Source organism: Diadema setosum, chromosome 5 (genome assembly GCF_964275005.1).
Source record: "Diadema setosum chromosome 5, eeDiaSeto1, whole genome shotgun sequence".
NCBI lineage: Eukaryota > Metazoa > Echinodermata > Echinoidea > Diadematoida > Diadematidae > Diadema > Diadema setosum.
The window spans coordinates 43,263,863-43,281,601 of record NC_092689.1 but is presented as its reverse complement, the minus strand read 5'-3'; the positions used below and the strand labels follow the sequence as shown (position 1 = coordinate 43,281,601).

The window sequence follows — 17,739 nt, the reverse complement described above, 5'->3', positions numbered from 1 at the left end:
ATGAATTCTGTCACTTCCAAGGTTCTGTTGAATCTAGATGGATTTACAAAGTGGCATGATTATCTTCGAGAGAATAAACGCAAGACTTGAGCATCAGTGGTGATCAATATCATTCCATCCATAATCTACCGAAGCAGAGAAGACCTGCGGAATGTTGTTAACATCTACAAGTATTTTTTCTCTTAAGTTTATTTGTATTGACTAAATATTCAAGAATGACTTACTCGAACAAGCGTATAATATTTTTATATCCCGACATGTTCTTTGATATATATTTTTTTTACACTTTACGAGTATACATTTATATATTTTCAAAGGAGCGAGAAACTATAAACAGTCAAACAAAACCTCTTATACTTAACAAAAATATTGCTGATGAATTACAATGACGCTCAGAGCACATCACGCATATTATTATGAATGTCCCTATCCGCCGAAGAAATGGAAAGAATAGAATGATGAATTTATACAATAGGATACTACATGCAACTGCAACAGTACAGAGTTTTAGGTTTGCTTAAACTGCAAAGATATGACTTTCAGTACAACGATTTGTTAGATTGCTGAACATATACTCGAGTATATTTAAAGTTACCTTTTCAATCATAACATTCGTTCTAATGCTTGTGTTCACTAAAAGACACGAGCCGTTTTTCGTCGTCTATACAGCTATTCTCGATTACCACGTGAAAAACACGAAGAAAGGACTAGAAGTGACGAAGAACAATCCAGATACAACGTACTACAAATAAAAACGTGCTTACCGAATGAAATTTTCGAGTTTCAGCACCATGTATACGACACATTGGCTCCTTGTTAGTGAGTATGGTACCCTGGTATGAGGTATTACTCTGCTACACCGCGGAATGGGAAACATCTCAGCTTTTATAGTAGATACAGGCTCCATTGATCAATCACGTGACAGAACTTTTCTTGAAACAGTCAGTGATAGTTCGTGGAGATTTCAAGATGCACAGATTACCAGGATTTGAAAATTTGGGTAAGCGGTATAGTAAGAACAAACAAAAAGATAGAGGCTGTAATAAAACTGCAAAAAAATGTATAAATCATTGTAAAGTTGATAAGAAGCGCTTCCCTATATATGTGGTATGAGATCAATTTGCTTTAGATGAATGGTTCGCTAACGATCTCTTTTAGATCATTATTTGAGGACGTATTCATAGTGATAGCCGACGTCTAATGTCTAAGGGTGAATAAAGTCAGACGCTCGCACTTACAAGCCCTTACAAGCTCTTATTTTCTATCAATTGAAGTAACTGCGAATACAAATTTTTTTTTCTTGTTTATTATTTTACTTAGAGGGAAACTGTTTGGTACAAAAAGTCTTGGTATTGTATGAATAAAGAAATTGGTTTTCATGGAAACTTATTCACTCGCGATCGGCGTCTTGATGCAAAATATATTGATGTGACTTGATGCGCTCTACTTTACACAATAGATCAATCGGCTCATTCAGGCGTATGCTTTCACATTCAGTTGGATAATTTGAAAGCGCCTTGATTATCCTGAATGCACATAAAATACGGTGAAACAGATTAAAAAAAAAGATCGAATCTTTTTACCATTAAAATCTACGTTCCTATGATCGTATTGCACATGGCACAGTAACGTGACATTGAAGTCTTCGTGTGTCTTAGTGTTTCAGATTTCTATACAGAAACTTAGCAGTTAAAGCATCTTCACATCTAAAAATAATCACTGTCATCACAAAATCTTCTGAGCCCAGAATTTCTGAACCATGGTCTGTTTTCTGGCAAGAGTTTGACTCCAGAATGACTAATGAATGTATGAGACTCTTCAGGGTCCATTAACATAATATTTTATGACTATCTTGATGAATTGGATTTGATTACAAATATTATTACAATCATCATCATTATCATTATCAATATCATTATCATTATTATACTTATTATTGTTATCATTGCTTTTATTAGTATCATTATTATTGTTGCCATTATGATGAGGATGATGATAATGGTGGTGATGATGATGATGATTATTATTATAATCATTATTATTATTATTATTATTAATATTTTAGTTTTCATTGTTATGGGAATACAATCATGATTAGTCGGGCTATCGTTGTGTGTTGTTATTGATGCTATTTGTGAATATGTCAATCCACTGGAAATTGTGCCGTCAGAGATGGAACATTATTGATTCACCTAAGATGTCCCCACCTCTCCCTCTAAAAAAGAAAGGAAAAAAAGGAGAATGTGCCTTAAGGTAATTTAACAGAAAATATAAAATGAGCACACACACACACACACACACACACACACACTCATTGATGTTCAATCATTGACCTAAATACGGACCAAGACAGCTAGAGCCAATTCTTGATTTACATCAGTTGTCGGTAATAATGTCTGATAAAACCCTCCGATGTTGATGTGAATGCCATAGTAATCAGGGGCCGGAGCATTTTGTATAGTGTGTGTGTGTGTGTGTGTGTGTGTGTGTGTGTGTGTGCGCGTTGGGCATTCTAGCGTTATTTTAGAGCAGACTTTTCAATTTCTTTTGTTTTTCCTTCAGGGGCCGCGGAAGCGGGGGGGGGGGGGCTGGGGGGGGGGGCTGCAGCCCCCCACATTTTTGGTTCGTCAAAAAAAAAAAAAAAAAAAAAATCGAAAAAAATTACAACACTCATGAATTTCAATTCCCAAAGATTCCGCCCTTAGATTCTTCCCGTCTAAGCGGGGGGGGGGGGGGGGGGGGGGGGGGGGGGTCTTGACCTTGCCACCCCCCCCCCCCCGGTCCCGCAGCCCCCCCCCCCCCCCCCACACTGAAAAACGTTCCGCGGCCCCTGTCCTTTATTGTTTTAGCAAAAGTGTTTGTTCCACTGTTAAAAGGCCACTCATGGCCTTAAAGGGATAGTACAGTTTCGGTTGAGATGCATGGGACTTCAGGTTTCCAATTTCTTTTGAAGATTATCATAAATATATATATATATATATATATTTGGATAAAAAGAAGACTCATTTGAAATGAAAGAGGATATAATTTTAAGAGGAATTCAAAGTTTATTTGATAAAAATTGGTTTTGATAAGGCTGAGATATCAAAACAAAATAATCATAATAGAATGTGGGACTCACCTTTTATTAGGATCGCTTTGTTTTACTTTGTTTTGGGGTATCTAAGCCATTTCAAAACCAATTTTCATCCAGTGAACCTTGAATTATTCTTATAATTGTATGCTCTTAACATTTTATAAGTGCTTTCTAATTATCTCGTTATCTCAAAAAGTTAAAAGCTGAATCCTGGATTCAATGTGTATTTTATATTTATATATGCATTCATTTTTCTTTAATTGTTCTCTTTAGTGCCAACATAAAAACAAAAGAAATTCTCACTTTTCAATAAACCAAACACAGTCATAATAATTATGCTCACTGGGCATTCACACGTACCGAGATTGCTGAATTTGAAAAACAAAACAAAACAAAACAAAACATTGTAATTAAGCAAACTCAAATAAAGTTTGTGATTAAGCAACTCGGTACGTGTAAAAAGGCCCTTAAACTCAACAAAAGCACAATAATTGTTTCTACAAACAGAATAGCAAAACGTTTCTGCATACCACGGATGCCAATATTTTGATTCAATGTAAATTGTAAATGAGGTTTTCTTTTGGATTGTTCTACATACACCATAAAGATGACTTTAATTTCTTTTCATTAAAAAAAATTGCCAAATACCATCACAAGCGGCAGCGATTGGCATGAACGAACTACCAGAAAGATTTGATAACAGCTTTCCAGGTTTCCGTGGATACAGATCTCAATGCGTTCCTCGTGGTAAGTGGAGGTTTCGCACACCTATAGGGTAGAAGGGGCCCTTTATTTCTTTACACAGTGGACTCATACGAGACAATATATTTCGTTTGCAACTCACAAAAGGAAATATTATAGAACCGTGACAGACACATCACAGATACGGTAATACGTTTTATTGTCACATACTGTCTCCTTCACTGGATGTTCCTCTTGATCTGAAAGAAAACACTTAAAAATCACTTTTTTATTACGATTTCATTTTTATGCTATAGGAGAGAGCTAGGTTGGTATCATCATCCTGGACTTTGTTGATGTTGACGTTATCAGGGATGATGGTGTGATAAAAGTGATCTTTACGATTGTCAACTGGGCAATGATGATGGTGGTGAAGATTCGTAATTCATTTAGAATATTGATATCAAGATTTTAACTAATAAAGATCAATCTTAAGTGAATTTGATATAAAGGCCCTAAGTACAGTACCAAATTGCAGATTCACACCACAGAAAGATATTTACATACATCCATTTAATGTGACTCATTTTTAGATGATTTTACATAGTATGTGCACATATCATGATAATCATTATGACAAATAAATAAGTAATTCGTATCGCTGAACTTGTTAGAGATATTTCATCATAATCCAATATTCAATTTAGGTGGTTATACATTCCGAAGTACGTTTTCCATCTATGGTTTATATGAGGCATTGTATATCCATGCCTGTAGTACTGTGGAATGTGTGTGTGTGTGTGTGTGTGTGTGTGTGTGTGTGTGTGTGTGTGTGTGTGTGCATGAATGTGTAACGTGTGACTGAGCGATATATCATATGTATATGATATATAATGTATATATACATATACATACATACATACAGTGTCAGCCGATTCTACTCACGGGTAAATTTCATTAGTTTAAACATTACAAAGTGTAGAAGTGAAAGTATCTTTTTTTTTCTCTCTCTCATATACATTTTATATGTTATCATGTCAAAATATTACGGCTCAATGTCGAAAATCTCCTGTAACAATATTAAGTTGCTGCACATAACAATATTTGGTCTTACATTTATAGTCTTTGGTGTCTTATTCTAAAACTTTATATTTTTGACGAAGCTTATATTCCATTCTTTTTCTCAATTCCTAAAGTAAAGACCTCTCGCCAAATGTTGATTCCCTCGTGAATGAGTTAGATAATATTAATATAGAACAATATTTTCTTAATAACCTTACGTTTTGGTAAGTGTTATGCTACTCATGATGTATGAAAAATGGGAAACAACAAGTTTATAGGGAAAAAAAAAACCAATCGTGAATAACATCACAGATGTCTTCAAGAAAGTGAGGGCTATCATTTCAGAGCTTAAATACAAAGACTGGCATTTTGGGGTGATGCTCGTTATTCTGAAGGTTCGTTATTCCCCAAATGAACTGAAGTTCGTTACTGCGAAAATGAAAAGAAGGTGCATACGAGTGAACCTTCGGATTTACGAACTTTATTTCGTTTTACACAGTTTTTGTGGTGTATTTCACGTCTTTCTGTAGTTGTTTTATCCGACAGTTGATAATAGCTTTGAAGGCTGCTTTATACTGGGGATGTTTGAAAGCATATATGAATGGATTCACGCAACCATTTATCAAAATGATTATACCGGTGTAAAGATCTGCTTTATGGCTACTTTGTATGCTGAAGGCGATACAACTTGGCATGAGGCAGCAAAAGAAAGCGCAGAAGATGATGAAGAGATTTTTGGTGACTTCAATTTCCCTCCTGTTGATCTGGGCCCGCATTCTCTCAGCTGCCGTGCTGCCGTCACCTTGGCTGATAGTGTTGACTGGTCCATCCCTGCATCCCGAAACAGCTGCCGACTGAGGCGACTTGTCTTTCGTAATCGACAATAGCTGTCGATGATGATGTCGAACGTAACGCAAGATGTCGACATAAAATCCAGATGTGATTATGAACGCCGGAAACAAGGTCGTGGTTGCCATCACTGTGGAATAAGAATCGGCTATTGTACCGTCGTCGTTGTACGTACACACATATGGCCAGTTAGAATAGCCGATCTTTCCAGGTCCGAAATAAGAAACACCAGCACACATGAAGTAGCTGTAAGACCAGACGAAGAGAATAATTAGGCTTGCGTTTTTCTTGTTGTACACTCTGGCATACACATGTCGACCTTTGGTGATCAGGAACCAGCGATTGATAGCTATCATTGACAAAGTTAGAGCACTCGTCCCAATCGAAGACATCACCATCGCCCCGAGTATCTGACAGAACCAATCCGGGAGAACCTTGCCTCTCACAGTGGTTATGATCTGGAACGGTAGGGTCAGGCACGAAAGAAAGTCATTGATGCTGAGGCTGACAACGAACACGTTCGTGGTCGTCTGGAGCTGAGGAGAAACGAGGACGGCAAGAACTGTACAGACGTTCCCTATGATGCCGCAGAGCGAGATCGCTGCTAACGCGAAGATAACAAAAATCACCTCTGATGTGGAGAATAGCGTGGGGACGCTTGACTCGAGAGGAACCAAGGTGGTTGTAAGATTTTCGAAGAAGATGTCATATTCTCTTAGGACGGTGATGAATACTGGTGCTGCCATGGTTCTGATGGTTTGAATATTACGTAAAAAATAAAATCTCATAATCATGAAACTTGGAGTGGATGATGGCCTTCTAGCCATACACACAAATGCTCCTTTTTTAGGATTAGTATGTGAAACCATCTGGGGGCATTTCATGAAGCATTTTGTCCAACAACTTTGTCGGACAAAATTGCTCTCAGCCAATCAGATGCAAGGAATTCAGTAGCTTTTAACAGTTTGTCGGACGAAATGTCTGACAAAAAGCTTCATGAAATGTTCCCCTGATCAAAGGTTGCTGTCACAACCCCCAATATCGCTCTGTTCGGCTACCGAGAGGAGAGTTTCTAGCAACTTTCGGGTTGGGGGAGAGGAGGAGAGGAGAGTTGGAGGAGAGGAGAGTTTCTACCAACTTTCATCTTGTCGCCGCTGAAGTTTTACAACGGAGTTAGAATTTCGGCGGCGAGTGCCCACTTTTCACTCGCCGCCCAAAATACGTTCCGTGTCTGGACGGCAACCGCCTGGGTACCGACCTATAGTCGAGCGGTCTCTCTCAAGCGATTTAGGGAATAAAGATTTTTTTTTAAAAGTCAAAATTACAAAGTTACAGAAGAAAACCAATGGACTGGAGGTGGAAGAGGAGCCAGGGCTATCTGGAAAGCGACAGGGGAGGGCCTCCCCCACCAAACCCCACCAACTTCTCCCCCTGAAAGAAGAAACATAATATGCCAGACACTCAGAGGTTGCTACGCAGAAGAGGACTGGGCCAGCAACATCTGGGACAGGGAAGACATGAACAGCCATTTTGGAGCGGGAGAAAGGAAAACTAGAAGCTTTGGTTGTTATTTTGACATAGAAATTATGTATGATTTCGTTATTTTTTTTTCTCATCTATCTAAGCTTATTGAATGAAAAGAAATGTGGAAAAAATATTAAAGCAAATAGAAAATGGAAAATAATGTAAAAATAGAGCGGGAAGCAAAGATGTTTTGAAACACTAGAATCTTGTGGTAATTACATAAATTTGTCATCATTGTTTCGCCTTTCTTTGTGTTTGCTTTCCCATTATCTGTCTGTTATTCATCTTTGGTTTCACAACTGAGGTTGATAGCTGATGATTTAATTTTTTTTTTTTTTACTTCCAATTTTATCTTTATAAAAATGACGAATCAAACTCAACTTTGAGAAGAAACAGGCAGAAGGAAAGCTATTTGTTAATTTACATACAGGCTTTCATGATTGTATTCAGCATGTTTTCCCAAAAGTGTTGTGCTGATGAACCTTTATACTGTCATAGTCGTTGAGGTAGAAATAGGGAAATAATAGATCCCGTTGTCTTCTAATATGATAACCAAAATTGTTGTTGTTGTTGTTGTTGTTGTTGTTGCTATTGTTGTTGATGATGCTGGTGATGATGATGATGATGGCCGAGGGACAGTCATAATTAATAGGCCCTAACCAGGTAGCTCGTGAGAAATTGCCGGCAGAGACCGGTCGGCATTGCCGGCCGCCATCAGTACGCCTAAGGGACACCGGCGGATGTCCCACCATCACCGCCAACCGCCGCAATTCCAGTCCAAATATAAGTTAGTATGATAAGAAAGAGCGAAATATTACGAGTTCAACGGTAAAGTTATCATAGAAATCGGATGAAAAATAAGGAAGTTTTGGCGTTTTGTTTAACTTCGCTAATTTTTTCAGGAAACAGTTCTTGAACGGCCAATATCAATATGTAAATGGAAATGTGAGCATGTCATACCCTCACGACTTGCCATATAGTTTGTACATAATTTTAAATTTTGGAATTTCCAGTTTTTCATTCAAACGCAATTATGCCCGAGGCTCAAATCCTGATATCACTATTCTGAAGTTATTGAACCAGGAATAACATCATGCTTTACACTTCATTGACAGAAATATTGAATTTTCATAATTTTTTTTTCTTTTTTGTACACGATCAATGGAAAATTGTGAGGTTATGACATGGTCAGTTCACTCATTTGCATATTCACATCCAGTGTACAAGAACTGTTTCGCAAAAATAAGCAAAACTTCAAAATTTTATAACTTCCTTAGTTTTTATCCGATATCTGTCAAATTTTTATCATTGCATTCGTAAGATTTATATGGACATTGTCCAAGTTACCAATATGGTCATCAATCGGTGGCTGTTCCCCTATTCCCCTATTTCCCCAAGTTTTGACATGAAATCGACGGGTGACCGACGATAAATCGGCAGGACATCCCTCGGGCATCGCTCGGGCTTTACGGCCTGCTCGACTTCTCCAAAAATCGTTGGACGATGCATAAATTCAAGGGGCGACCGAGCAGGTTTACAAATCAGTCGGACGCCGCCCTAAGTTGTGACCGTAGCAAAGTTAGGTGAATGTCGGTGTCTTTACGGTCATTCATTCCAAACATATTCCACCGTTTTATTTACATGCTTATAAGTATTTTTAATCCAATTACGGCAGATCATCAACTTTTCGTAAATTTTGTAAAGTTCATTTATTGTGGAATAATCACCAATCGACTGAAGCCCCTGCTAAAAGGGACAGGTTCAGCGTTAAGGTTTCTTGTGAAACTATTACACAACTTTATCCTCCCATCATATATGACGTCAAACTTTCAGCAAGCATTGTTACATGTTTTATTAGCATGGCTCTTTAAAGGGGCATTCAAGACGATTTTTATAATTTCATATCATGTAGTACATAAATCGACGTGGAATCTATTGTTGTCCTTGAGCAGAGAAACCAATGAACTGAAACCATGGCGAGGCTGCCATGTCATCATCCTTGTTCATTGCAATTTGTTTGAAATTTTTAAAACATTCTCATTCCTCATCCCAATCACTATGAATTCTGAAACTCCGTTCTCAGTTTAACTAATTCATAGTTATTCAAATGTAAAAGTCTGAAAATCATCCGGAGGTCCCCTTATTTGATCCTTTAATGTGTTAAATATCATTATCAATGTCTCATTCATGCAATGAACTGGATATTGATCTAGTCTTAATGTAAGAACATGTCAGACCAAGTTATGTTTTTCTTTTCAGTCGAAATTCCTTGAAGCTGTACTATTTTTAGTATATATTATTATTTACTATATTTAGTATATGTGTGTGTGCATGATGAATAACTAAACCAGCAAATTTACATGCTCGTGAGATTATAATCAAATACAAATAAAATATACATGTGTATGTTCTTTCTGTATTAAGAATTGAAGAACTCTTACCAAATACAAACCTCGTAGACAAAATTCGGGTATAACGGCTCGTCCAGCTTTGGTTACTATCCCAAAAACAGTGATCGTTGTTAGCTTCTCGACTTTATTATACGTATTATTGCAGATTGGTTGAACGTCCAACGAGTCGAGCGACCAAGCATCAGCCTTCTTCACCTGAGGACAGTGTGTTGTGTTCTGAAGTGAACAGATTTCAGCGACTTTACTACAAGATGCTTCACACCCTGCTCATAACAATTAAGAGTTCCTATAATAAAGACATATCACACATACTGACGCTCACAAAACACACACACACACACACACACACACACACACACACACACAAACACACACAAACACACACTTACTAACACACACACACACACGCACGCAAGCAAACATACGATTTCAATGCGCACGCATATGCGCACGCAAACACAAAACATCATTAATGTGCTCGCTCCGTGGTTTTAAAGGTCCTGCTTACCTATGGGAGCAGTGATTTAAAAAATATTCAAGATATCACATTTGCATTTGCATATGACTAGTGTAGGTCTGAACGTGTATCACAAAACATCCTACCATATCAATCTTTGCAATACAGCCTAAAATACAAGGATATATCAGCGTTTTTCTCAATAAACCGTAACTGTTGACGGTTAAGTCTGGAAACATTTTTTTTTAAACTATTCATATTTTGAGTGTTTAACAACACTTAAAGGGACTGTATAGTAGTGGCTGAGGTGGGGATTCATGTTTTGAACATTCCTAGGTAAGATAATGAGAAACCTCTTATAAAATATGAAAGAGCATGTGATTTTAAGAAGGATTCAACGTTTATTTGATGAAAATTGGTTTTCAAATGGCTGAGATATCCCCAAAAGTGATAATAATAAAAGGCGACATGCCCCACCTTTATTAGGATCTCTTTGTTTCACCTTGTTTTTGGATATCTCAGACATTTCAAAACCGATTTTCATCAGATAAACTTTTGATACCCCTAAGAATTGCATGCTATATGTCATCTCATAGAGTGGTTTCTGAATATCTCACAAAACTTTAAAAGCTAAATCCTCACCCCGACCAGAACTGTACACACCCTTTAACATCGATTGTATACGGATTCCACTTTTTATAGTGGTTGTTTTTATCCCTAAATCACATTTTAGAACTATCTTAATGCACTAATGCCTTTAATTGCAACTCACACGCACAAAGCAACACACAAATACATTCAAGAAATACCAATTATCCCTATCATGAAAATATCAGATTATTATTTTCACAGAGATCAGTAAAAATACTCTTAAGCTAATGACGCTTGTGAACAGAAGTCGTTTAACTAGCGACATTAAAGTGTTTGTTTGTTTGTTTGTTTGTTTTTTGGTAAAATATTTGTGTACAAGTAGTAAAAATGTACTTTCTGTCGTCGGGGCCTGATGATTAAATCCATTTGTTGAATTAAATTTATACCACGCAGTGTTTCCGGTGCTGATGAAGTAAAAGAAAATAATTTAAAGTGGATATATATATATATATATATATATTTTTACCAATGAATTAGTATTTAACGTCTGCCTTGTCGTGTAGATATTTCATTTTTATAGGAAACTAAAAAAAAAAATGCAAAAACACTCGTGGATTTCAAAATGTCAAAATTCAGTACCACGCATCGTCAAATTTCTGGGGTTTCCTTAGCTTTAATTCTTTTTTTCATTCAGCCTATATCTAATCGTTTTCCCCAAATTTGTATAGTACCACAAATACATTTTAAACGCAATCAGCATAAATTGCATGTTGTCTCGCCAATCGCCATGTCTTTTGTTAGTCACATTGATATCACAGAACCATGCAAGTTATGCTGAGTCGAGGGAAAGGTGCATTCCAATGTCTATTGTTAAACATATCATTACTTTAGCAATGATTGACAGATGAGGTCACAACAGGAATATTGGTTTTGAAGGATTTTTTTTTTTTTATTTGGTGGGCGTATCCAAGTACTAATCTTAAGAAAAAAAGTAGAAAAATTAGTTAAGAATATATGGAATGTTTCCATTTTGTTTCATCGCAAAAGTGATATTGAGGGTATCATTAATCAAAACAAGTCAACATGCATTTGTATTTCAGGAAACCTTTAATGCGTCTTTACTATAACACTGCCTCATTGACACTGTCATGTTGCTGCAGAAATTGTCTGTTTTGATGTTATTGTTTTTTATGATTAGTTCCAAAGAGTATACAGGTAGCGCTTAGCACTCATCTTCAGTGTTGGGAATGCAAGTAATTCATCGGGAAGTAATGACAAATACCATTGCTTTCATTTTTTTTCCCCTCTTATACTGCGGATTTTTTTAAAGGGGATGGCTAGGAACCGATCAGTGAGAATCAGTGGGAATGCTGGGGATGATTGTTCCAATCCTTGTGGGATTCATTTAAGAGTATCTACTGTTGTGTGAAAATAATTTGCTTCAGAACGGTCTCATATTCAAGTAATGTGCAGATTAATGCCCCGCCACTGACCAGGCACGCTAACCTGGAAACATTAAACTGCATATTACTTGAATATGAGACCATTCTGAAGCAAATAATTTTCACACAACAATAAATATATAATGTACTCTTAAATGAATCCCACTAGGATTGGAACAATCATCCTCCAGCATTCCCACTGATTCCCACTGATCAGCTACTAGCCATCCCCTTTAAGACATAGACAACTCGAAAGAACCAGCCATTCATTGAGAGCACCGGTAAAACATCAGCCTTCGGGCCGATGTTGTTGCGCTGAAGAAAAGAGAATTTTGCATTACACAACTTAAATAATGAAAGCGTAATTAGTGAATTCCATTTCTTGCCTGCCGATTTCATTGGTATCGTTCTCACCCTGGCTGGGGACTTTTTTTTTTTTTTTTTTTTTTTTTTTTTTTTTTTTTTTATAACGGCCAGCACCGGATCCTTATGGTCTTCCGAGTCAATTTTAAGAGCAGTGATTGTTATGTTAATTCGGGAGAAGGTGTGATCAAGAAATCGTTTTGAGCGAGGACAATCATAAAGGAAAATATTGGTCCAATTTCAACAAAATGACATGATAGTATGACCAGATGTATACTCGTGAATCATACTGCCCTACTTTGGCAAAAGGAAGCAAGTGACATACCATCCGAATTTGAGTTATTGATGTTTTCATAGTTCACATATAATAAACTCTTCTTCCAGGCCAAATTTCATGCAGAAGCATTCATCCTACTAAGAGAGGAAAACAATTGGAATCATATTTAGAATTAGACAACTTGTGCCTAGACAAATCTCACAATTATTATACAACACTCTTATCCTTCCGCGTATGTCTTATGGACTAGAAGTTTGGGGATGTACATACCACTCATATCTTCAATCTATATTTTTGTTACAAAAGAAATTAGTGCGTGCAATCTGTTTCAAAGGACCTAGGGAGCATACTGGCCCTTTATTTCATCGTTTACAAATGCTAGATGTTTACAGACTATACCAATTTGTAATTGGAACTGTAATGTTTGACCTAATCCATCATACTTTACCGCATGATATCTCTGATTATTGTTTTGAAATTGACCATAAGCATGATACAAGGTTTAAAAATAATATGAATTATAAATCAATACGAATCAGATCTGAAACAGGTAAACACGCCTTATCATATGCAGGCAGTAAAATTTGGAGAGGATTTCCTCATTATGTCAAAAAGATAAACACCCGTAATGCTTTTCGGATATCATTGCGAAAATATCTGTTATCAATATAACAATGATCCCCTATGAAAACATGTAAATAATTATGTACATATAACAATTCTTCTGTAAATATTGTAAATACGTTATATTATAATCTATATCATTGAAAGGACTGGCCTCGACTAGCCTGCACGCTATTGCCAGTTCTTTTTTGCCAAACTATAACTATTAATTGTTGTGACTTTGTTGACGATGTTTGTTTGTTTGTTTGGTAAATAAATCTCATTTCATTTGATTTCATTTGATTTCATGATAGTCCATTGACGTCAGTGTAAATAACAGACACATTTTGCTCTTTTACGAGAAATGTCACTTTCTTCACTTGCTTCCTTTTGCCAAAGTAGGGCAGTATACTGTCACCAATTCCATTAAAAGTTTTCACAATTAACATATATTTCTCTTACACAGGTCCTTATCTTTTCCCTCGCTGTGGAATATGTTATATCATTGAATAAATGAGTTCTCTAGATATTTATATGTTTTTCCTTGATGGGATAACTCATTGCTCAAACCAAGCCCTTCATATACGTCAGCCTTAACGTGTTTGCATGAAAGGCACTTTATTTCACCAATCCAAATGAAATTGTGTGGTTTATTAGGTGCCTTAACTCCAGTAAGACAAATCAGATTTTTGGAAACGCACTTGGTGAAAACCATTACATGAAATTATCATGACCTAGTCAAGCAGACTGCTAAACAAGGGCACACCAAGCCTGAAGGTTTCTATCAGTACATTTCTCTGTGACCACTAAACCAAATTGAATGGGGTTTTCTGCAAAATGTAGGAAGTTATATAGTTCATGCCCTGATAAAGCCTTCAGATTCTTTAATCATTTTGAAAGTTATCAATGCGAAAACCCGATTGCATTTTCTCTTTTTTTTTTTTTTTTTTTTTGGGGGGGGGGGGACATACTGTATATCTTAGTGGAGATTCTCGTTGAAGAACTGAAATCACGTGTAATATAACAGGATATTAATTTGACTCACCTGACATGCCTAATAGCTTGAAAGGAAGGACATCTTGGGATGTTACTGTCAAGTAAATCTAATTTTCTCTTCTGATATAAAAACCCGGACAGCCGCGGACAAACTACATGTTGTTCCCTGTTAAAACAACCCAACAAATATCATCTTCAGAAAAGTGAAACCGGGCAACAACAGGGCGACGTGTTAGCACTATACAGTGTTTATTGCTAACACAACAACAAAAAGCAAAGAAGTACTTTTCTCCTTTGAAATAAGCACGGAAATAAAAATCCAACATGACACAGAGGGTTTTTTGTTTCATTTGCAGTCCTCCACCCTCTTGTGATATTTTCAATGAGAGAATATGATTGTTTTAATTTTTTTATAGAGATTTCGATAAGGTAACGCTTTGTTGCAATTAATAACAGAAGTGTTCTGTGACATTTTTTTAAATGTCTGTTTGAATGGTAAAAGCTTCGGTTGATTCTAGAATACAGGCTGATTTAAACACTGCAAAGTGTCAAACTGAATTCAGGATTATATATATATATATATATATATATATATATATATATATATATATAATGGTTATTACATATATATATATATATATATATTTACCATGTAAAATGTTAAGTTACGATGTCCTATAAACCTTGTAAAAGACAGCAAGCAGTAAACTTCAGTTGCTTTTTATGTTAGGCTAAGCCCATGATGAACCATTTAGATTATTATGCGTTGTTATGTTATTGTTATTGTTATTATAAGTACATTGTATTATCATTATTATTATCATTATTAATGATAATAATAATGATAATACAATGTACTTATAATAACAGTAACCAACTTAGGATGCACTGGGCATGTGGATTAAAAAAAAAACTATATATCGTTACCATTGTCATGATTTTTCTCTTGAAGAAATAGAATGGAAATGATTATATGAAACTTTACAAAGTCATTTGTTTATGTTAAGTACTAACGAGCATAAACCAGGATGGGCATACCAAATGGTTCCTTAAAGTTAATGCAAAGAAACGACTCCTCTAGCTTTAATGACATATTTTATATAGAACAGAATAAATGACTAGAGTCTAGCTATCTATAACCCATTTAACGAATAAACTTACTTATCGAGCAACTTTCATTTGAAAGCAAATACAAGCACTCAAATCTTCTTATAATCAGATTGTTTTCGTGGTGCATTTTACTGCTTTCTGTAAGTGATTAACCCTACATGTAATTATGGCGTTGAAGGCTCTCTTGTACTGTGGATGCTTGAAAGCATACACGAATGGATTCAGACAACTATTCACCAGGAGCAATATACCGGTGAAAAGAACGGCTCTATGACCACTCTGTAGACTGAAAGCGACAGAGCTTGGTATGAAGCAGCAAAAGAAGGCGCAGAAAATGATGAAGAGATTTTTGGTGAATTCAATTTCCCTCTTGTTGATCTGGGCACGCATTCTCTCAGCTGCCGTGCTGCCGTCACCTTGGTTGATAGTGTTGACTGGTCCATCCCTGCATCCCGAAACAGCTGCCGACTGAGGCGACTTGTCTTTCGTAATCGACAATAGCTGTCGATGATGATGTCGAACGTAACGCAAGATGTCGACATAGAATAGAGATGTGACTTTAAATGCTGGTAACAAGGTTGTGGTTGCCATCACTGTGGAATAAGAATCGGCTATTGAACCGTCGTCGTAATATGTACACATATGTGGCCAGCTGGAATATCCCATCCTTCCAGGTCCGAAATAAGAAACACCAGCACACATGAAGAAGCTGTAAGACCAGACAAAGACAATCATGAGGCTTATGTTTTTCTTGTTGTACACTCTAGCAAATACATGTCGACCTTTGGTGATCACGAACCAGCGATTGATAGATATCATTGACAAAGTGAGAGCACTCGTTCCAATCGAAGACATCAGCACTGCTCCAAGTATCTGGCAGAACCAATCCAAGAGAACCTTGCCTCTCACAATGGTTAGGATCTGGAAAGGTAGGGTCAAGCACGAAAGAAAGTCATTGATGCTGAGGCTGACAACGAACACGTTCGTGGACGTCTGGAGCTGGGGAGAAATGAGGACGGCGAGAGCTGTGAGGACGTTCCCCACGATGCCGCAGAACGAGATCGCTGAAAGCGAGAAGATAACAAAAATCACCTCTGATGTGGAGAATAGCGTGGAGACGCTTGACTCGAGAGGATCCACGCTGGTTGTAAGATTTTCGAAGAAGATGTCATATTCTCTTGGGACTGTGATGAATACTGGTGTTGCCATGATTCTGATGGTTTGAATATTAAAAGAAAATACATCTCATAATCATTAAACTCGAGGTAGATGATGGCTTTCTAAGTATACACACAGATGTTCCTTTTTTAGGATTGACATATGATACCACCTAATCAAGGTTAGATGATATAAAATGAAATGAAATTAAATGAAATGTCTTTACGGTTACTCATTCCTAGACTTATTCCACCGTTTAATTACATGGCGAGTGTCATCAATTTTATAACAACAGATCATCAAGTTTTCCAGAATTCTGTAAAGTTCATAATCATCAAATAACTACCAGTAGTCATTACATGCTATAGTAAAACTGCTAAAAGGGACAGAATCAGCGTTAAGATTCCTTGTGAAAATATTGCATAACTTTAATATTCTCCCATCGTGTATGACGTAGAATTGTCAGCAGGGAGGTGGAAGAGAGACTACCGCCCTGCTTTTAGCAGGCATTGTTACATGCTCTAATCCTTAGGTTGCTCAGTATATCTGTTAGATATAATTATCATTGTCTTATTCATCCAGTTAACTGGATATTTGCTGCTATGCAAATAAACTAATGTGCGTATTTGGGTGTGCCTGAAAATGGAACACACATGGAGTGTAGGTTTTTTTTTAATTCTTTTCTTATCATAGTATATGTAGGAAGTGTAAAAAAATTGGGGTAAAATACGCATTCTTGAAAAAAAAAAAATCTGGAATTGAATTTTGATCTAGTCTTATAGTCTTATGATAGTGTAAGAACATATATATATATATATATATATATATATATATATATATATAGATGCAAGAAGAAAATGTGCCAACGTTTAAACTTGAGGTCGTGGAGACATTAGGCGTAAGATAGTATAATCAATATTCCACGGGAGACGTAGCTTGTTCTTCCTATTTCCTTTATTTTGTGTTCGAGCTTTCGGCCGTGTCGGCCTTCATCAGGATCTATATGATACAGACAAACAAAATGACAAATGACACATTTTTCATTTTGTTTGTCTGTATCATATAGATCCTGATGATGATGATGATGATATATAATTATATATATATATATATATATATATATATATATATATATATAT

The 17,739-nt window shown here is 36.4% G+C and overlaps 1 protein-coding gene across 1 annotated transcript; it reads right to left on the bottom strand.

The window, feature by feature from the left end:
• Positions 1-15,547: 15,547 nt before the first annotated feature.
• Positions 15,548-16,651, bottom strand: LOC140228932 (G-protein coupled receptor moody-like). The gene has a single exon (XM_072309198.1). It carries the CDS (start codon positions 16,649-16,651, stop codon positions 15,548-15,550), a length of 1,104 nt encoding a protein of 367 aa, XP_072165299.1.
• Between the last annotated feature and the right edge of the window lie 1,088 nt (positions 16,652-17,739).